At 36.2% G+C, this 19,921-nt stretch overlaps 1 protein-coding gene across 9 annotated transcripts in view; it reads left to right on the top strand.

Annotated features, from left to right (window-relative positions):
- Positions 1-19,921, top strand: part of EYA1 (EYA transcriptional coactivator and phosphatase 1) — a gene marked incomplete at both ends in the record, with an annotated part of 324,574 nt that overhangs the window by 215,539 nt on the left and 89,114 nt on the right. For all 9 annotated transcript variants that reach the window (XM_079722297.1, XM_079722296.1, XM_079722292.1 and 6 more), the window contains 2 exons: positions 10,022-10,100; positions 10,515-10,701. In XM_079722297.1, coding sequence (XP_079578423.1) covers positions 10,022-10,100; positions 10,515-10,701 — 266 coding nt within the window. The remainder of the gene's footprint in view (positions 1-10,021; positions 10,101-10,514; positions 10,702-19,921) is intronic.

Raw genomic sequence — 19,921 nt, 5'->3', positions numbered from 1 at the left:
CAGCTTGCACTGATGTTCACAATTTCTCTTAATTGCTTTGCCATTCTACTCACATTTATATTTTAGTTTGTAGAATTTTTTGCATTCTAGAATTTTTTTTTTTTTTTTGCTTAAGTTGATTTTTTAACAGTAATATTTTGTTTCAGTTCTTTTGGCATCTTGTGTTATTTCAAATGACAAGTGTTGAAAATTGTATGGGGATCTTTTGAAATCCAGTAATAGCAATAATTAATCAGAGATCAATACCCAAATTATTGTCGCTATGAATCGGTTTTTATTAAAATATAGAGAAATAGATGAAGAAAGATAAATAACAAGGTTTTATAGTCTTTATTACCCTAGTTACAAATTGTCTTTGAAATAGAAAAACTATTACTGAGATAAAAAGGAAAAGTTGGTCATTTAAAAGCCTTCTTGTAAGAAAAGGGGAAAACTTTGGTTTTAAATAGCCCATCTGGCCTTCAGAGGCTTTTCCGCAGGGAGCTCCACTGACTTCTGCCGCATAGATTGCGCCCGATGATGGACATAGCCCATGGCAAAGAGGCCAGGGAAGGAAAGCAAATGGACTTCTGTGAAAATACACGAGGGACAAATAGCATCCTGCTTGCCGAGTAAGTGCTAGAAAATGCTCTAAAACATGGGAAATACAGACAGGCCCCAGCAGGTTCCAGCATTCTTATGTTGGCTGGGATTCTGGTTTTTAATGCGAGTCCTTGTTCTCTGTTAAGTAGACCTTTGACCTACATGTTACCTTTTTTTTTTTTTTTTTTTTTTTTGAAGTTATAGCTGGGCAGTGTTCTCCAGGTTAAGTCACACACAAAACTTTGATTTGATATTTTAAATCATGTTATAAATCAACATAGGCTGGGTTCTTCTTAACTATGAAAAAGTAGTAAGGATTTATTAATAAAGGTTTGGAGGGGTTGGTTTATTTTTAAACTACAATTGCTTAGCATCTATAGTACTGGGTGGCCACACAGGGTCTTCTAGCAAGACTGTTTCTTGTTTGTTACGGTTGGTTGACGAGACCACCACCTTTTCCCTATAGCAACCCCTGATGGTGACAAGAAGAAAGCCAGTATTTCTGATACACTATCCTTGGGTGACTATATAATTTACTTTTAAAATTATTTACCAGCCTCAAAAGAGTTACAATGAAGAAGTCTTTTAGAAATGAGATCATTATTTATGAAATTCCTCGGATGTCTCTACCCTTTGTGTGTCTGTGATGTTTGTCCAGCAAAAAATTAATACCACTTTTCAGTCCTCCCCACCCCTTTCCCTGTGGTAACCATAAATTTGTCTTCTACGTCTGTGAGTCTGTTTCTGTTTTGTAAATAAGTTCACTTGTATCATATTTTAGATTCCACATATAGGTGATTAGCAGATACAAACTACTATATATAAAATAGGTAAACAACAAGGACCTACTGTGTAACACAGGAAACTATATTCCATATCTTGTAATAACCTATAATGGAAAAGAATATGAAAAAGAATATATATATATGTGTGTAAGTGAATCACTTTGCTGTATACCAGAAACTAACACAACATGGTAAGTCAACTCTACTTCAATAATAAAAAATTGAAGTTAAATTAAAAATATGACTTTTTACAATATATAATTCACTTTCAACACTGCTGAATCAGAGCATCTAAAGGGTGCATTTTGTGTGGTAGAATGGTAAATGGTGGCCTGGAAGTGGAGATAATGGCCATTCCCTAACTCAGAGTCCTTGGGCCAGGAAATCACCATTCTCTCTCTGACAAGGATCCTACCTCACATACGGATGTGGGAAATAACCTGAGACAATGGATGTGGAAATACTGAAATATAAATGGACTGTAAAATCATAGGATGTTATTGTGTTCTAAATTTGAGATTTTTCATCTGCAAGCAAGGCTCTTATTTTCATTCATGTACCCATGAAATACCAATATCTGAGCTAGATCAGTGATATTTTATGAGCTGTTCAAAATTAATAATGCTTAATTAGTTTAATATTTTATTTGATTTAAAACCCTGCTGGATTTTCTTTCCGGAAATTCAGACATATTTTAAATCCTTCCAGAAGGTGCTTCTAAGTCCTGTATTTAATATTCTTCATGTAATTTACATCTAAAGTAGTGATTATAATCTAATTTTTAAAGCTAAGCCTTCATATATCATCCAGTTTAAAAGAAACCAGTAAAGTGTGTGTCCTTTAGATAAAATCTGAGAAATAAACAATTATTATTTGGTTATTTTTCCTTTCCCCACTGTCTTTTTCATTGCCAAACAAATAAGGAAGTTGAGAGATGGGCCTTCAAATTGCTGTTGGGCCTTCAAATCGCTCTTCCAAACAGCCTTCTGCCACCATTACCACACACACACACACACACACACACACACACACACACACACACACACACAAATTGTGGAAAAGTTTCCTCTTGTTACCACACCTGCTTCTTTATGACAGTCGTATTCTCACTGGACCCTGTTGTCATTACCATCCTGGATTGAAACTCAAGTACCAGTTCTGTCTCCTACTGGAGCCTACACGAAACCCTTCAAAGGCACTAGTCAGACGTGGTTCCTCCTTGTCCATGTGAGACAGGTGAATAAGTAAAACACGTGAATTTAAGGAACTTATGGTCAGGATAAAAGCAAGGCCAATGAAACCTTGTTTAGTGCTGTTCTGAGAACAATGGTATCAATTATTAGTGAGCTTGAGTTCCCAGGAGGTAAAATCAGTGCAGAGAAGAACAGTCAGGGAAAGCTTATTGGGAAGATAGGACATTAGCCAGATCATGAAGGATGGGAAATGGGGATTGACGGAGAGAAGCATTAAATAAGAGGAGCAAGAATCAATAAGATGAGTTTTCAGGATAGCAGGGACCCCATCCTGAATTCATGTAGTGAGCTGTGGGCAGGCAAGCCTCGGGAAGTAGCTTGGTGAGCATATCCCTCTCCTGGGCACCTCCATCCCCACCTCTCTACCCCGAACGCTCACCCACCCCCATCTCCAGGCCCAGTTATATAAACAAAAATATCTTTGCATTTATAACACGTCCTCCAATCCTTAAAAGGAAAATCAGAATCATAACATTTCCCGTGTCCCAATATGCTAATATTGGTATGATCAACATTCAGATTCCTGGGTTTTTCCGATAAAGAATGTCATTTTGCTGAACTGTTATTCTTTTCTTAAATGATCAAGAAACTTCTGTCACCTACCTTTAGTCTCTTTCCCTACTTCCCTATAAACCTTTCACCCTCAGATCTTCTCCTTTGGATAGTTTATACTCACTGTGTACCAGGAATACGCTGCTTGACATTTTCTGTGTATTTTCTGTGTATTGTCCTTTTCAGTCTCATCAGATGTTTTCATTTCATTGACTGAGCAGCTCCACGTCAGAACTTGTGGTGCTCGTGTAGGTAACACAAGCTAATGTTTCTTGGTGGTGCTTTCATGAGATTGTGTTTTTTTAAACTTTCCTCAAAGAATAGACTCATGACACCCGCTTCTTTTGGTCCACAACACCCTCTAGAGTAGTAAGTGTGCCAATTAGATGGGCCAGTAGTTGCTGTGGACTGAACTAACTTGGAAAGGTTTTTTTTTTTTTCACACAGTATAACATATATAATCTTCCCATTCAGAATATAAAAATTTTCAACTTTAAAAAGAAGACAATGGAATGAAAAATAATTTTGTGTCCTAGAGAAGTTCTGAAAGGAAAGATTTTTCCAGTGTTCTGGTCTGGAAAGGAGTGTCTCTCCTCCCTGTCAAAAAAGAAGAATGGCTATGATTTTTCACAATAGTAAACTATTTAAACAGATAAGGTTTTCCTTTTCACTAGTGGGGAAGAAAGTATCACCACTGCCACCCTGCTTGGAAGGTAACTTAATTCCAAACTCTACCAAGAATAATGTTGGGCATTATTGGAGCCCCATTTGAACCAATCTCTGCCAAACTCCTTGTGAGTGAGAAATAATGGATTCAAAAAGGGAATTCTTTCTACTTTGGGGGAATTTTCATGATATGTTACATAAAATATAAAACAATTTATCATAGAATATTTCTGTTCTCTTTACCTAGAGGTGACTTTTCATGTAAAATCTTTTGGATCTAGGAAGGAAAATACTTCTATATTATTTTGGTAAATGAATTCTCAATACTAAGCCGAATTCTGTGACCTAACGTTGTAAGTGAAGACTCTTGTGAATCGAACAGAAACTCTTAAGAGGATAGATCCTAATGGAAGAAGGAGGTCTGTTTTTCCTGGTCATGTCCTGCCCTTTCTCCCCTGTAGCATACATGCTTAAGTCTGGTCCATGGTGGCCTTCTACACAAATGTGCCTCATCTCCCAGGCCTGTGTAGAGTAGGAAGTGGGTTTAGTAGCTACACACGGACGCTTTCTTAGGAGCGTTGTCATTGCTATTTTGCCTTTGCTTTGTGGTGTTCTAAGCTTCAGTGAAATTCATCTGGTAATACTGGCACCCAATCTGCATCAGATCAGCTATCAGAGTGGGACCCTTTACTCCCTATGAGCTTTGTTTAGCCCAGCTCAAGGGCCACAAATACCCAAAACAGTCTTCCATTCTTTAAATTCCTGGTGAGTGTGATTACTTTCTTAGTGTAAAAACAAAACTTATACTAGTGGGGGTTTTTGAAGCAGTTGCTAAAACACCAGTTGAATTGGTACTAAAATATAGTGGCTAGAAATAAGAGACTTTAGGTGTCCAGTAAACCTGTGGATTTTCAGGTCACATCCTACCCCTCCTGCCTCAGTAAGATGGTGATTTCTGTGTCTGAGGAGGGGCCCAGATTTGTGCCATTTAACAAACACCTCCTGGTGATTCCGTGGCAGACAGTTAGCCATATGTTGGTTAAAAAATATATGCTAAAGGAAAAAGAACCCTGGTTACTTTGAGAGGCAATACATGGTGGAGATAAAGAACTTCAACTCTGGAGCCAGATGGCCTGGGATTGAACCCCAGGTCTGCCACACTTGTTTATCATCTTGGGCAGTTTCTTCATCTGTAAAATGGGGTATAATAGTACCTTCCTGAGGGGTGGTTGTGAGAGCTCGTGAGTTGTAACATGTAAAATATTTGATTGGCCTGGCTCAGAGTAAGCCCTTGATATGTTTTAAGTATGATTATTCTTGTCACTTCTATTTTGATTCTATGTTTGCTTCCTATGGTTTTTTTTTTTTTTTTCATCCTTATAGAATGATCCCTGGGAACACTTTAGTAAACTTCAGCTCTTCCCATAAAGCAACAGAGAACAGGGTAAGAGGACATGAGAGCTCATCATATAGACTCTAAAACCAGATGGAGCTATGTTTAATTTTACTTCCATGCCATGGAAGCTATATTACCCTAACCTAACCCTCTGGTTCCCTACAGTATCGAGTTATTTTGATAGATAAAGCATGTGAAAGATGAACTTATTCCTAACATATAGTAAGCATTCAATGCGTGTTTTCCATTTTTATTGTTCATATATGTCATATATATAAAATATACACATCACAGAGAAGGAGAGGGAGACAGAGAGAAATTCAGTAACCCAGGCTTAGGAGGAAAGAGGAGAAGAAGGGAATTCAGGGAAGGTTTTTCTGAGGAAAGGAGTTTCTAGTCTGTGCTGAATTGGGAAGCTGATTAGAAGTTAGCCAGGATACAGTGGGAGTGGGGAGGGAGGGAGAAGTGCAAAGAGTAACCTTCAGAGAAGCGTGTGTTGCTTCCCTTGCATGAGGCTGGAATGTGTATCTGGGTGGGTGAGGGGTGGGAGTTCCTGGGAAGAGATCAAAGAAATCTAAGAGAGAAACTACAGTCAGACCAAGTAGGGCCTAATAAATAAGCCCTGGTAAGGAGTGTGAATTTGATCCTGAGGCTAATAGGGGGCAGTTACGTTTTTAACAAGGGAGTGAGAAGATGAGATATGCACCGTAGAGAAAGTATTCCACTGCTGGTGTGGAGAATGAGCTATAGGGGGCCGGAAGATGGCCAGGAAGCAGGCTGTTGAAGAAATCCAGTGCTGGTGGCCTGGACTAAAAGTTACCAGCTCTCTTTCCTAAGTCCTCTGTGGAGGCGGGTGGGGCAGCCCTACAGATCTGATTCTGGGGTTAAAAATTAATACTGCCTGAGCCTGATTCTCCCGCATGTCCATCTCTGCCTGACGTAAGTTAGATCCTTGTGGAAGTTGCATTAAGTCTCCTAGGCCACTGGAGTGCTGTTAAACTCCTGCATGTGAAATGGAATGGAATCTCAGCCTGCAGTCAGCCGGTAAATGAGTATAACTTATGTTGAATTCCAGCTAATGTACAGCCGTCGAAGTAGCATGAAGTCTGGGAAGTCACTGGGGTACTATTTAGAGTACTGAACAGTGATTTACGTGGTCAGACCCCAGTGGCCTATATGTGCCAATATAGCTTCCATCGTCTTTTCTACTTTGTTCCAGGGAATAAGTTATGGAATAAAAACATCCATTTTTAAAATATATTTTCTATATCTTAATTCATTTTCTTGGTGGATGGGGATTATTGAGGTCGCTATTTATTGTTCAAAAATGTGTAGTATAGGGGCTTCCCTGGTGGCGCAGTGGTTGAGGGTCCATCTGCCGATGCAGGGGACGCGGGTTCGTGCCCCGGTCTGGGAGGATCCCACATGCCGCGGAGCGGCTGTGGCCGCTGGGCCTGCGGGTCCGGAGCCTGTGCTCCACGGTGGGAGGGGCCACAGCGGTGGGAGGGGCCACAGCGGTGGGAGGGGCCACAGTGGTGGGAGGCCTGCGTACTGCAAAAAAAAAAATAGTATAAACGAAAGTAGCAAGTCATAACCTAAAAATGTGTAGTTTAAATGAAAGTCACAAGTCATAACCCGAAGTATTTTTTCCTATAAAATATATATAATACAGTTTTCAAAAGTATTGAACAGAATAAATTTGAATTTTTATAAGGAAGTTTTTAAATGCTCATTATAAGTTTGTGATATATATATATATAGGTATAGATATAGATTTAGTGTTAATTGTTCACTGATATACAAATAATGAATGAGTCATATGCCCATGAAGTCCAGTGTTTAAAAAGAAAAAAAACAGAACTAATGTTAACCTGGTAAGTCCTAGAGGTCCAAGCCTGTATCTTCTGTCCTCATGTAATTATCACCACAAGCCCTATATTTAATACTTGCTTAATAAGTATGTGGTTGCCACGTGCAAATGATCATTAATATGAAAAGCTTGTCTGTTGTTGCCCCTACGTTTGTGGTGAAACAAGTAATAGTTGTGTGAGAGCTCGCAGCTTATCTGTGATAGGTGTTCTGGGCACTTTGAACAACCGATGTTCCTAAAATTTACAAATGAGGAAACCTCAAATATGAGTCTGTAATAACTACGTTTAAAACTATCTTAGGAAATATTGTCCCCTCTTAGTAAAAGTAACAAATCCTTGAGATTAGCTCAAGATGGCGGAGTAGAAGGACGTGCTCTCACCTCTTCTTACAAGACCACCGGAATCACAACTAACTGCTGAACAAAAAAGTACTGGAACCTACCAAAAAAGATACCCTACATCCAAAAATAACAAATCCTCTGATTGGGTTTTCACAGTGCGTAGATGCTTGATAAATAAGTAGGAAAAGAATTTTAGATATGCAGAGAGATTAAGTCATATTTATCTAGTTTGGGAAAGTCAAAAGAGGGAAAAGATAAATACAGTAGAGAATTTTAGAAGCGTTTACTGGAATAAACAGTAACGGTTCCAAACATTTGTGTGTTACTGTGGCTTGTTCATTATGTTTTCCAAAACATTACTTCATTTGATCTGTTTAAGAAGCCTATGAAATAGAGTTTCTACAGCTAGGGAAATTATTTCTTAGAGCAGTTAGGTGATTTGTCCAGAGTCCAAACAGCTCATAAGTAATGAACTGGAAACTCTATGTTTTCTGACTCTTTAGCCAGTACTTAAATGTTCAGTAGCAAGTAAATAATTGGTGTATATTAACTACCACATTGTACCGGAAGGCATCTGTGACTAGGCAGTTCACACTGAAGATGTCCTCCTTAAACTGCCCACGCATTTACTGCCAAGACTGCTCATTTGCCATAAAATTTTAATTTAAAAAAATGTTTTTTCTGTTTACAGAAGTAACACAGGTTCTGAGTAGAAAATTTAAAAATGTACATTGGCTCCATGAATATTATGTGACCATAGATTGCACCCCTCCATAGATTCTGAGATTTTTGTGCTTTTTGGAAATACTTTATGCTTTAAAAATATTTCAGATGAGATCACAAAGAACATTTTTGTTGCTTTAGTTTTTATTTTAACAAATTAGTATGAAAAAATTTCCTGTGTCGTTAAATGTCATCATGATACTATTTCAACAGCTTCATAATATTCCATTTTCCAAATAACACCTATTAAGAACTTGGGGATGCTCTCTATATTTTGTTATTAGAAATAACACTGAAGAATATCTTTACTAACTACCTCATTGTATAAATCCATATTTTCTTAGGTAGCCTGGCAATAAAATTGCTGGGTTAAATGATATATAAAATTTCTTGGTCATGACCAAATAGCCCAATAGCTTGTCTTATTTAAATTCCCATTTTGTTGTGTATGAATGCCATTTTTTACATTTGCAAATCCCTGATCTTTTCAAAAATCTTTGCCAAAAGGATCATCAAAAATAGTGTATTATTAAAGGTACATGCACCCCTATGTTCATAGCAGCGCTATCACAATAGTCAAGACGTGGAAACAACCTAAATGTCCATCAAGAGATGAATGGATAAAGAAGATGTGGTATATATATACAATGGAATACTACTCAGCCTTAAAAAAGAACAAAATAATGCCATTTGCAGCAACATGGATGGACCTAGAGATTATCATACTAGGTGAAGTAAGTCAGAAAGAGAAAAACAAATACTATATGATATCACTAATATGTGGAATCTAAGACATGACAGAAATGAACGTATCTAAGAAACAGAAAGATTCACATACATAGGGAACAGACTTGTGGTTGCCAAGGGGTTGGCGGGTAGGGGAGGGATGGAGTGGGAGTTTGTGGTTAGCAGATGCAAACTATTACATATAGAATGGATAAACAACAAGGTCCTACTGTATAGCACAGGGAACTATATTAAATTTCCTGAGATAAACCATAATGGAAAAGAATATTAAAAAATGTATATGTATGTATAATTGAATCACTTTGCTGTACAGCAGAAATTAACACAACACTGTAAATCAACTATACTTCAAGAAGAAAATGGTGTGTTGTCTCTTTGCGTGGTTAAACAGTAAGATAGTAAATCCATTGAAGGAGGGGACTAAGATTTGCTCTTTGGCTTGAATCCGGTACAACGCCTGCTGTATCTTTTGACACAGAGACATTCAACAAACAGGATGTTGCCTACACGGCACATGTAATACATAAAACATTGGTCATGTTCCTGTTTGATCTTTGTTTTTATCAAATACTTCAAGTGCTTCCATTCATTCTTCTGTGAAATGAAATAACCAGCTTTTTCGGTGCCCATTCAAATGGCAAGTGCACGTTGGAAAGCATTTTGCATTTTTGGAAGTAGCATCATAGTTTTTGAGCTAGCAGGAACTTTAAAGATCATTCAATCTGATCCTGTTACTTTACAATAAGCGTATTTAATGTAAAGATATGAAAAATCCTGGTGTGTTTTACAAATTGAAATGGAAAACTCAGTGTCTAATATTTTTGCACATATGTATAATTTTGTCCATAGTTTATATGAGTTCCTCATGTCCTCAGAAATGTAAACCTCTGTACTTTTTAATTATTTGTAGTATAGTGAAACTAAAATTGTCAACCATTTTAAGAAAACAAAATTTTAGCCATGGCAATGGATTCTGGTTTCAAAGATAAACGAAACGCATTTGCAGTGAACTCCAACCCTGCTTTATCTAAATAATAATTTCCTATAGGCACATTACTTGGCATGGCTTAGTCAACCATATTTCTTTTCATTTTGTTTTAGGTAGCAGTTTTACAACATCATCAGGATTATATACAGGAAATAATTCACTCACGAATTCCTCTGGATTTAACAGTTCACAGCAGGTAATTTTCAAAGCCAGTTTAACTTCTGAAATTTAAAGAAATGCAACAGATGATTTTCTTAGGTAAAGAAAGATCCGTTTATATTACACTATAAGCGAGACCTTTCTTAAGCCTTCTAATAGTTTTTTTTTTTTCCTCCATTAAAAATCTCTTTAGCGGTCCTATATGGTGAGTTGTTTGGTTCTCAGATTGGTTGAATTTTACCTAGAAATCATGGAATAGAAATATGAAGAGGGAATCTGAGCGTACATAAAACTGGTTTGCAAGTCTGCTCACTTCAGTCAGCGTGTGCTTGTGTGTCCCTTTGTGAAGTCAGAGAAGACGGAAGTGCAAACACATTCACGGTTACATTCTGAAAACGCTAAGCAGCAGCCGTATTCTGACAGGTTGCTCTTGTGTGGTTTGATTTGGTAGGACTATCCATCGTATCCCAGCTTTGGCCAGGGTCAGTATGCACAGTATTACAACAGCTCGCCGTACCCGGCACATTACATGACGAGTAGCAACAGCAGCCCAACGACGCCGTCCACAAATGCCACTTACCAGCTTCAGGAACCGCCATCTGGCATCACCAGCCAAGCAGTGACAGATCCCACAGCAGGTAATTTCGTGCATTTTTATTAGTCCTGCGCGCTATGTTTCTGGTGGTTGAAATGCATTTTTCCACAGTCATATATTCACGACAGTGGTCGCACACCTTTGACAAGTTTTGGCAAGACCTTAAGTCAAGCAGTATGATGGTGACCTTAGCTTTATTTTTACTTGCTTAAAAATTTTAGTACAAAGTGTATAACTTCAAAAGTACATGAAATAGAGACTTTGTTTAGTCGTACCTATACTCAATTTTCAAGATATATATAGCTTTTTAGATGCATAAGTATAAATGTTTAGCTATAATGCTTACCTATAATTATAACTGTGTTGACATATGAATATGAAGATAAATGACATCACCTCAACTTTAATGTTTATCATCATGAAACAGTTAATGTTTTTCAAAAAAGTCAAATAGCATCAGAGGGTTGATCATGGAAAATAGTGGTTCTCCTGGCCTACCCTTTCCCACTCCTGACTTGCTGTGAATTTTTTAACAATGTATGTGAGGGCGGGCATTTTTTGTACTCCTGCACAACCTTTGAGGGGCCCTTTCAAATGCAAGTCTCTCCATCTCTGGAAGTTTATCCGCTAGGTTTTTAACATTTCTTCCCCGCCATTAATTCTTTCTGGAACTCTTAATATTGTATGCTTAATTTCCTGAATTGGTCTCTAACTAGGTTTCTTACGTTTTCTCTCGCACTTCTTTCATCCTTAACTTTTTAAGAATGTAATCTTTCCTTTCATGGATTAGAGGTGAGCTGTTATCCTCAAAGCAGCAGCGAGTTTTTTTTCCTTTGCCTTTTATTCCTAGAGCCAAAGCCCACTGTGTCAGGTTAAAATGGTCTTACATTGTAAGGCTCACTTCTAGGATGTGATCACAGTGTTAATTCTAGGCAGTTATCCCAAATTGTGTGTGTGTGGGGGGGGAATGTAATGGATGCTAATTTAAATTTTGACTGTAGGGTTGTCTTGTAAATCTTAGCAGATGACCCTCCCGAAAACCCCTTTAAGTGTTTAGTTGTTCTGCCTTTTCTCTTAAATGCATGCAAATGCTGTTTTATTCTCGAGTAGGAAGTTACATCATTCTTAATCTTGTATTACAACTACCTGCGCATCTCCATTCTAAACATGTTTATCTTTGATTATCTTATTCCATTTACCTTTATTTTAAAAAACTCGCTTGATATAACATTCTTCACACAGTTCATGTGTAAAAACAGTATTCATAGAACCTCATATATGTATTTCTTCTGTCTTTTAATTAGATTTCACATCTATATAATCCCACTTAAATAAACTTTGTAGGTATTGAATGTCCTGTAGAAGTTATTGTAGAATTTTCTTCGCTACCTACATTAACTTCATATAGGTATCAAGAGGAAAGATAATGGCTTGCTGAAATTTAGGGGTATCGTGTGTTTTACATGAACCATCTGGGTCGTGCAAGCTTCTCAAGGATCAAAAGGAATTTTGAAATGAGGATAGCTATGTGAATGAGGAATAGAAAAACTCTTTAGGGTCTGTGGAATAAGAGATTGAGAAAAGGAGACCACAGAATAATTTTACTTAATTCATGACATTTTTGTTGTGAAGAGAACAGAATAAAACAAACTGGTGAAGACTTAATCATGTTTCTTAAATTAAGGTTGATTAGAGCTTTAAAAAAAGGCCATCTGGACATATCATAAAACTTTATCTCTGAAACGTGACATTGTTCTGAGTGAATTTTATTTATAAAAGGAATGCTGTGTGAGAGAGTGGGGATGAGTGGGCACGAAGCCACGCCAGATGGGAAACAATGCAAAATTATAACTTTTGAAAGGTATATATAATTTTATTTTAAGGTTGAATGATCTATCTTAGGTTTTATTTGAATAAATGCTTAGTGTTTTAGGTACTTATTTCAATTTCAGTATCTTTATGGCTACAGAATAGGACTGAATTGAAATGGGGAGAAAATAATTTTTCAGATTGTTTTATATTCACCACTTCCCCCTAAAACGCATGTGTAGGGATCAGCCTTTCTTGTCTTACACAGTTAGGAGAGGAAAGTTCAGTGAGTTTACACATTGAAAAAGAAATGTGGATTTCTTTAAAAATTCAAGGAAAATTTAGTCTTTTTTTTTTTTTTTTAACTTTGTGGTAAGTTTGTGGATTCAGCCTAAGTTGTTTGGCATTAACTTTCCTTTCTTACTAGTCATGTGTAAAATTATAGACTTATCCTTCTTGATGAAAAGTAAGTGTTGGTGATAAAGTACATAAAAATCATTAAACTGAAGAATTAGAAGGAATGATTTATTACATATAACCTAATGTTTTTGTTTCAAGATTGAAATAAAAATAGTTAAAATAATGAATGTCTATTTTTGTTGAAGTTATTTCAGATGTTTTTTTTTTCTTTTAATAGTCTATTGGGTTTAAAGTCAGTATTTTCTAAAACTGGAAAGTTAAATTCTAGTCATTATCTGATCTTATGTATGACCAGGTTTCTGCCTTTCAGTTTCATGGAATTATGCAGTACAGATGAATTCACAGTTCATGAGTTCTTCCATACTTTATGATATCTGTTCTTTATTGTTCATAGAATCGTTATGTCATAATGAACAAATAAGATAGCCTTGTAAGGCTTTTTCAGGGCAAACACGTAGGGACTCATTTATTTTTAATTGTGCATTTTAAAATTGGTATGAACAATAGTAATCTTTCAAGTCCATGATATTATGCAGTATTACTTATAAGTATGTACCTCCTCATGAATCTTAAGTTCAAAACTTATTTTAATATGTTTGTAATTAAATATTGAAAACTTTATCCTCCTTTCATTAGGCATGTGTAATACATTAAAAATAACATAACTTGCATATGAAAGCTTACTCTCAAATTTTAAAAACTAAAAACAGTGCCTTTGCATTCATTTAAAAAAATGAGTTTATTAGTCATGCATTGACTGTCTTAATAAAATACAATTTACATCATCTGGAGATATGTAAGAATCCATCTACTTGAGAAACATAGTGAGATTTATCTGATCATTCACCAACGTTTTAATTTACTTATTGGATTCAAGAAAATAGTGCCTACTCTTCAGCTAGCAGTGCCAGCCTCCCCACTCCCCGTTGAAGGACATCTTGGTTGCCTCCAATTTTGGCAATTATAAATAAAGCTACTATAAACATTTGTATAGGTTTTTGTATGGACATATGTTTTCACTCATTTGGGCAAATTCCTAAGAGTCCGATGACTAGATTGTATGGTAAAAGTATGTTTAGTTTGATAAGAGACTGCTAAAATGTCTTCCAAAGTGGCTGTATCATTTTGCACTTCTACCAGCAAGAATGAGAGTTCCTGTTGCTCCACATCGTCACCAGGGTTTGGTGGTGTCAGTTTTCAAATTTTGGCCATTCTAATAGGTGTGTTGTGGTATCTAATTGTTTTAATTTGCATTTTTCTAATGAAATATGATGTTGAGTATCTTCATGTAATTAGTTGTCATCTGTGTATCTTCTTTGATGAGGTATCTGTTCAGGTGTTTTGCCCACTTCTTAATCAGGTTGTTTGTTTTCTTATTGTTGAATTTTAAAAGTTCTTTGTATATTTTGGATACAAGGTCCTTTATCAGATGTTGTTTTATCCCAGTCTGTGTCTTGTCTTTTCATTCTCTTAACATTACCTTTTGCAGAGCAGAAGTTTTTAATTTGAATGAACTCCATCTTATCATTTTTTTTCTTTCATGGAACATGCATTTGGTTTTGTATCTAAAGACTCATTGCCAAACCATAGGTTTTCTCTTATTGTTATGCTCTAGAAAATTTGTGGGCATAGAGTTGTTCATAATATTCTTTTATTATCCTTTTAATGTCCATGGGCTTGCTAATGACGGACCCCCTCTTTCATTTCTGATATTAGTAAGTTTTATCTTCTCTCTTTTTGTCTTGGTTAACCCTCTAGAGTTTTATTAATTTTATTGACCTTTTCAAAGAGCCAATTTTTAGTTTCATTGATTTTTCTCTGTTGTTTTCCTGTTTTCAATTTCATTGGCTTCTCTGTTTTTTAGTATTTCTTTTGCCTACTTTTTTTTATATATATAAATTTATTTATTTATTTTTGGCTGCATTGGGTCTTCGTTGCTGCACGTGGGCTTTCTCTAGTTGCGGTGAGCGGGGGTTACCCTTCATTGTGGTGTACAGGCTTCTCATTGGGGTGGCTTGTCTTTGTTGAGGAGCGTGGGCTCTAGGTGTGCGGGCTTCAGTAGTTGTGGCATGTGGGCTCAGTAGCTGTGGCTCATGGGCTCTAGAGTGCAGGCTCAGTAGTGTGGCGCATGGGCTTAGTTGCTCCACGGCATGTGGGATCTTCCTGGACCAGGGCTCAAACCTGTGTCCCCTGCATTGGCAGGTGGATTCTTTTTTTTTTTTTTTAGATGTTGGGGGTAGGAGTTTATTAATTAATTTATTTATTTTTGGCTGTGCCGGGTCTTCGTTTCTGTGCGAGGGCTTTCTCTAGTTGTGGCAAGCGGGAGCCACTCTTCATCGCGGTGCGCGGGCCTCTCACTGTCGCGGCCTCTCTTGTTGCGGAGCACAGGCTCCAGACGCACAGGCTCAGTAGTTGTGGCTCGCGGGCCCAGTTGCTCTGCGGCATGTGGGATCCTCCCAGACCAGGGCTCGAACCCGTGTCCCCTGCATTAGCAGGCAGATTCTCAACCACTGCGCCACCAGGGAAGCCCTACAGGTGGATTCTTAACCATTGCGCCACCAGGGAAGTCCCTTCTTTTGCCTACTTTTGATTTAATTTGCCCCTCTTTTTCTAGTTTTCTAAGGTTTGAAGTTTAGATGATTGATTTTAAGTCTTTCTTCTTTTCTAATATACACATTCAATGCTATGAACTTCCCTCTAAGCACTGCTTTTGTTGCATCCCACAATATTTGACAGGGTTTTTTTTTCATTTTCATTTAGTTCAAAATATTTTTATTTTCATTATCATTGAAGGCCTCCCTTTCAAAGAGGTATATATTTATAAACATCCTATCAGAGAAAACTCTTAGAAATTTGATGGTATACAGTAAGAATCATTTGTTACAGCCATAGTTATTCACATCTTCCTAATTAAATGGCTTTCAGTTCTTAGAAAATGTGTTTAGTTTCTGAGAGAAGGGTATTACCATGGTCCATTCAAATTCTACTTTCTATATAAGATAATTTTGGTCACAGTCAACTCTTTTTTTTTCCGTATCCAAATCTAAGTAATATTAAAATTAAATCCAATATTACTTTAATTTTTAAATGATGGATTTCCTTTAAAATTTCTTTTAAACTTTTAAAAGAAAAAATGTTTTAATTTTGAATTTCTTTTTAAAATATTTTTCTTTGCAAAGTTACTGATTTTCTTCTATGTTTAAAAAGATATAGAGGTAAGAAATAAAAAAAGAAAAACACATTTTAGGATGTTTCCCTTTTGTGCAAATATCTAAACTCTTATCCCTCCTAGCCACTGAAGTGTAAAGAGTATATTATTTCCTTGCACTGAACCCTAATATCTTAAGGCATGTTGTTACCAACATAATTGAATACATTTTTTTTTAAAGTGGTAAAAACTAATTTAACCACTCGAGAGTTATTCATGAAGGAATTTTTTAATTGATTTCTATCAAAAGAACACAAGCCATTCTTTAAAAAATGTTTTTTTATCATATGTCAAAATATGAACACTAATTTGTAATCCAGTTACTGTGCTATATTTAAATAATTTGGCTTGAAAACATTTTTCTTGTCCAAAATCTCTTAGAACATCTCATAATAATTATGACAGTGATCATAATAATAATACATAGTAAAAACACAATTACTGTGTTTAGAGCTTTACATTATATTACCTTCAACCTTATAAATATACCCATGAATTAGGTACTCTGTGTCTCCATTTTACAGATGAGGAAAATGAGGCACATAGCTCTTGAATGCTCAGTAAATGTTAGGTGTTATTAAGTTAATCAGGGATTTTGAGGCCAAATTCTTATGAAAGGGCTATTCACCTGTAACATTGTATTTTTAAAATAGTACAAAGCAATCAGAGAGAGAGGGATAAAAGTAAATGATAAATAATCATTTTAGGTTAATGTGAAATAAAAGCTAATTATGTATTTATTAGGAACGAATTTTAGCACGGATGCTATAGAAAAGTTCCTTTTTCAAAGGATTTGTTCATTTGAATTTCTTACAAAAAACTTGATGTTGAAATCTACCTTTTCATGCTCTGACTGCATGCAGACAATTTACTGGTTAAGGTGATGTACAGGAATCTTGCCAATATTGAATTTCAAGTGACAGAGGAAAAATCAGTATAAGAGGGAATTCAATATGCATGGGAAACCATTTGTTCCCTTTGCTTCTTTGATCCTTGCCAAGGCCCAGGAAAGTAGAGCAAAGCGCATGAAAAACAGGGGAACATTCTTGTGCAAAGTGGCAGGAGCGCTCTGAGCTCTCACAGGAATTCAGTGTGACAGGATGAAAAACGAAACTGCCGGCCGTCTTCCCTGTGAATGTAGGAAATTTGGGCCACATCTATACTACCTAACATGTCTATGTCTGTTCGCTATAGATATGATCCTGAGGTTTGCAATAAGCTTCCATTTTGACTCCTATATGTTGCCAAGTGAGCGGTTTTGCAAATCTTTAGGCCATATTTGCTCCTTTCCACAGATGCCTTGTGGACTTTGGAAGAGTTTGCAATTTGTTCAGCTCGAAAAGCAACTATTTCAGCAAAACAATTTTAACTAACATTTTGGAAACATTTGTCAGCAAAACAAATATTTGTATCTGAAATAGCCAGGCTATTGAGATGTGAGAAAACAAAACAGATGTTTGTTTGGCATTCTTGTGTTTGGTTGTCTTGATGGCATTTGTTTTCTTTCTTTTTTTTTTTTTTTTTTTTTTTACCCCCAGGAGATGTACAGCGTTAACCTTAATGAGATTATAAAATTCTTGGAAATAAAATTCACTCTTTTTTTATATTGCCAGGAATGTAATAAAAATGAATTGCCGTACCTGTGAATTTTGGACTTGTTTCTAAGAAGCGAAAAATTCACTGTTTTAGCATTTACCCATTTTGTGCCTCGTTACTAGTTTCACTAATTTTTTCAGTTAGCTGGCATGAACTCAGGATCCCTTATAGAGTCAGTTTTAGTACACTTGGATTCCAGTATGTCATTCTTTCTGATATTTTTACATAACAGATGATTTGAATATAAATAATAAAAATCAGAAAGCATATATTATAGAGCTAATTAAATTAGTTCAGTAACCTCCCAAACATTTATTATTTCATCTTCTTTTGTAGCTAATTGGGTCATTGTTTTTGTAAAGTATTGGTATTAAGCATCCTATGGGGCCAACACAAATCAATGTAATAAGTTCCCTTGTTTAAATTAAAGGACATCAGCATTTACTGATTCAATTTTGTAATTGGAGATTGCTGGGGAAAAGGACCTAGTAAGTTACCTGTGTTTGCCATCCCTCCACCTCATTTAATTGGGATGGGATGCTTTAGTGGATGAGTTTGGGATTAACTTTTCAATAAAGGTAGTTTTGATGATTAATCGCTATCAGTTTTATTCCTAGCTTCATAGCCAAAAAACAATTTAAGTTTAATGAATGTCTTTTAAATTTATTGAATAATAACAAAAGAGCATGGGACAGAATTATAAAGGTCCACGAGGGTTTACAGAGAAAAGTAAAACCCCTTTCATCTTCTACACCCAGCTCCTTGGTTTCTTTCAGCAGAGTTTCCTGTGATACACTTTGCTTATATAAACATAGACATAGCACCTGCCCCTGAGCACTTTTTTTTTTTTTTTGCATATTCAAGTATGTATACTTTTAATTAGTTTTCTTTTTCCTTAAAGATATTAGAATACTATGCATACTATTCTGTACCCTACATTTTTCTCTTAGTAATATACAGAGAAAAATTCAATATGTAGTTTTGTTGTTTTCTATATTTCATATACAAATATAACAACGGCACATATATTCTGAGCACTTTACTATGTACCGAGCAGCATTCTAAGCACTGTTCGTGCATGACTTAGTTTGTTTTTACCAGGGCCAAGAGAATAGGCAATGTCATCATTATCCCCATTTTACAGGCAAGGGAAGCTAAGGAGAGGTCAGCTGCAGTGCTGGATTTAACCTCTGGCTTCAAACTTGAGTTCTTAATCAGGAAAGCATGCTGCTTCTTGAAACCACCGGGTTTGAGATTTCAAACAAGCGGAAACATGAAAATGTAAACAAAGAGTCACAAAAGGTAGTAGCTATATGGTGTTCATTTTCTTTAATCATTCATAGCATATATGAGCATAATTACTCAGCAAAGGCATCTATTAGGAGGCATTCAGTTAAATATATGTTCAACATTTGAATGAGCTCTACTCGCTAATAAAAATAATGTAGGTCTGTCTGAAATTATAGGGACATGGTATGTAATAATATATCTAAGGTGATCTTTTACTGTATTTCCTGAATTATAAGGTCAGTTTGTGGGTCTCTTGAATGATCCGACAACCAGTTGTACACTTTCTTTCTTAGCTTCCACTTTCCTGCATCTGTTCTGTCTTTACTTGCTATTTATCCTGTTTAGTAATTACCTACTGTGGACCTGCTTAGGAAACGATATTCACAACAGCCCTTTACCCTTTCCTTTCCCTGCAAGGACCTCATTCTCTACCTTAGGAACTTTTTCTTTTTTTCTTTATTTCTCCACTCACAGCTCACGGTTGATGAGTGTTGAGTATAGGGATAATGATATTCTTGTCTCAAGGAAAGCCATTCATCTTAAAGTGAAAGCAGGCATCTTAACCCAGTACAATCATCTTCCAACACTTTTGAAAATATTTATGTGACCCCCTTTAGAAACTTTATAAAATTTAAATTGCATTTTCTTCAGAACCATTATGTAAGACACATTTTTCTATTTTTCACTTTTATGTAACTGCCGATATTTGAGTACAGTTTTCTAATGTTTTATGTTGCGTGTGTGCAGTTTTCACCTGGATTATTGATTGACTTGATAATCATGGATTGGTTTGTAAATCATGTCTACCATTGTTTCTGTGAGAAAATAGCTTCTGAGTTTCAGACAGCTTATGTAAAACTATTTAGAACATAGCTGATTTGAAAATTGGCAACTCTTTTCTATCTACAAATCCACTTGAGTAACTTTACCCTGGGGCAGT

Source organism: Hyperoodon ampullatus (genome assembly GCF_949752795.1).
Source record: "Hyperoodon ampullatus genome assembly, chromosome: 17".
Taxonomy (NCBI): domain Eukaryota; kingdom Metazoa; phylum Chordata; class Mammalia; order Artiodactyla; family Ziphiidae; genus Hyperoodon; species Hyperoodon ampullatus.
The sequence above is the reverse complement of the archived record's forward strand: the minus strand, read 5'-3'. Positions and strand labels throughout refer to the sequence as shown.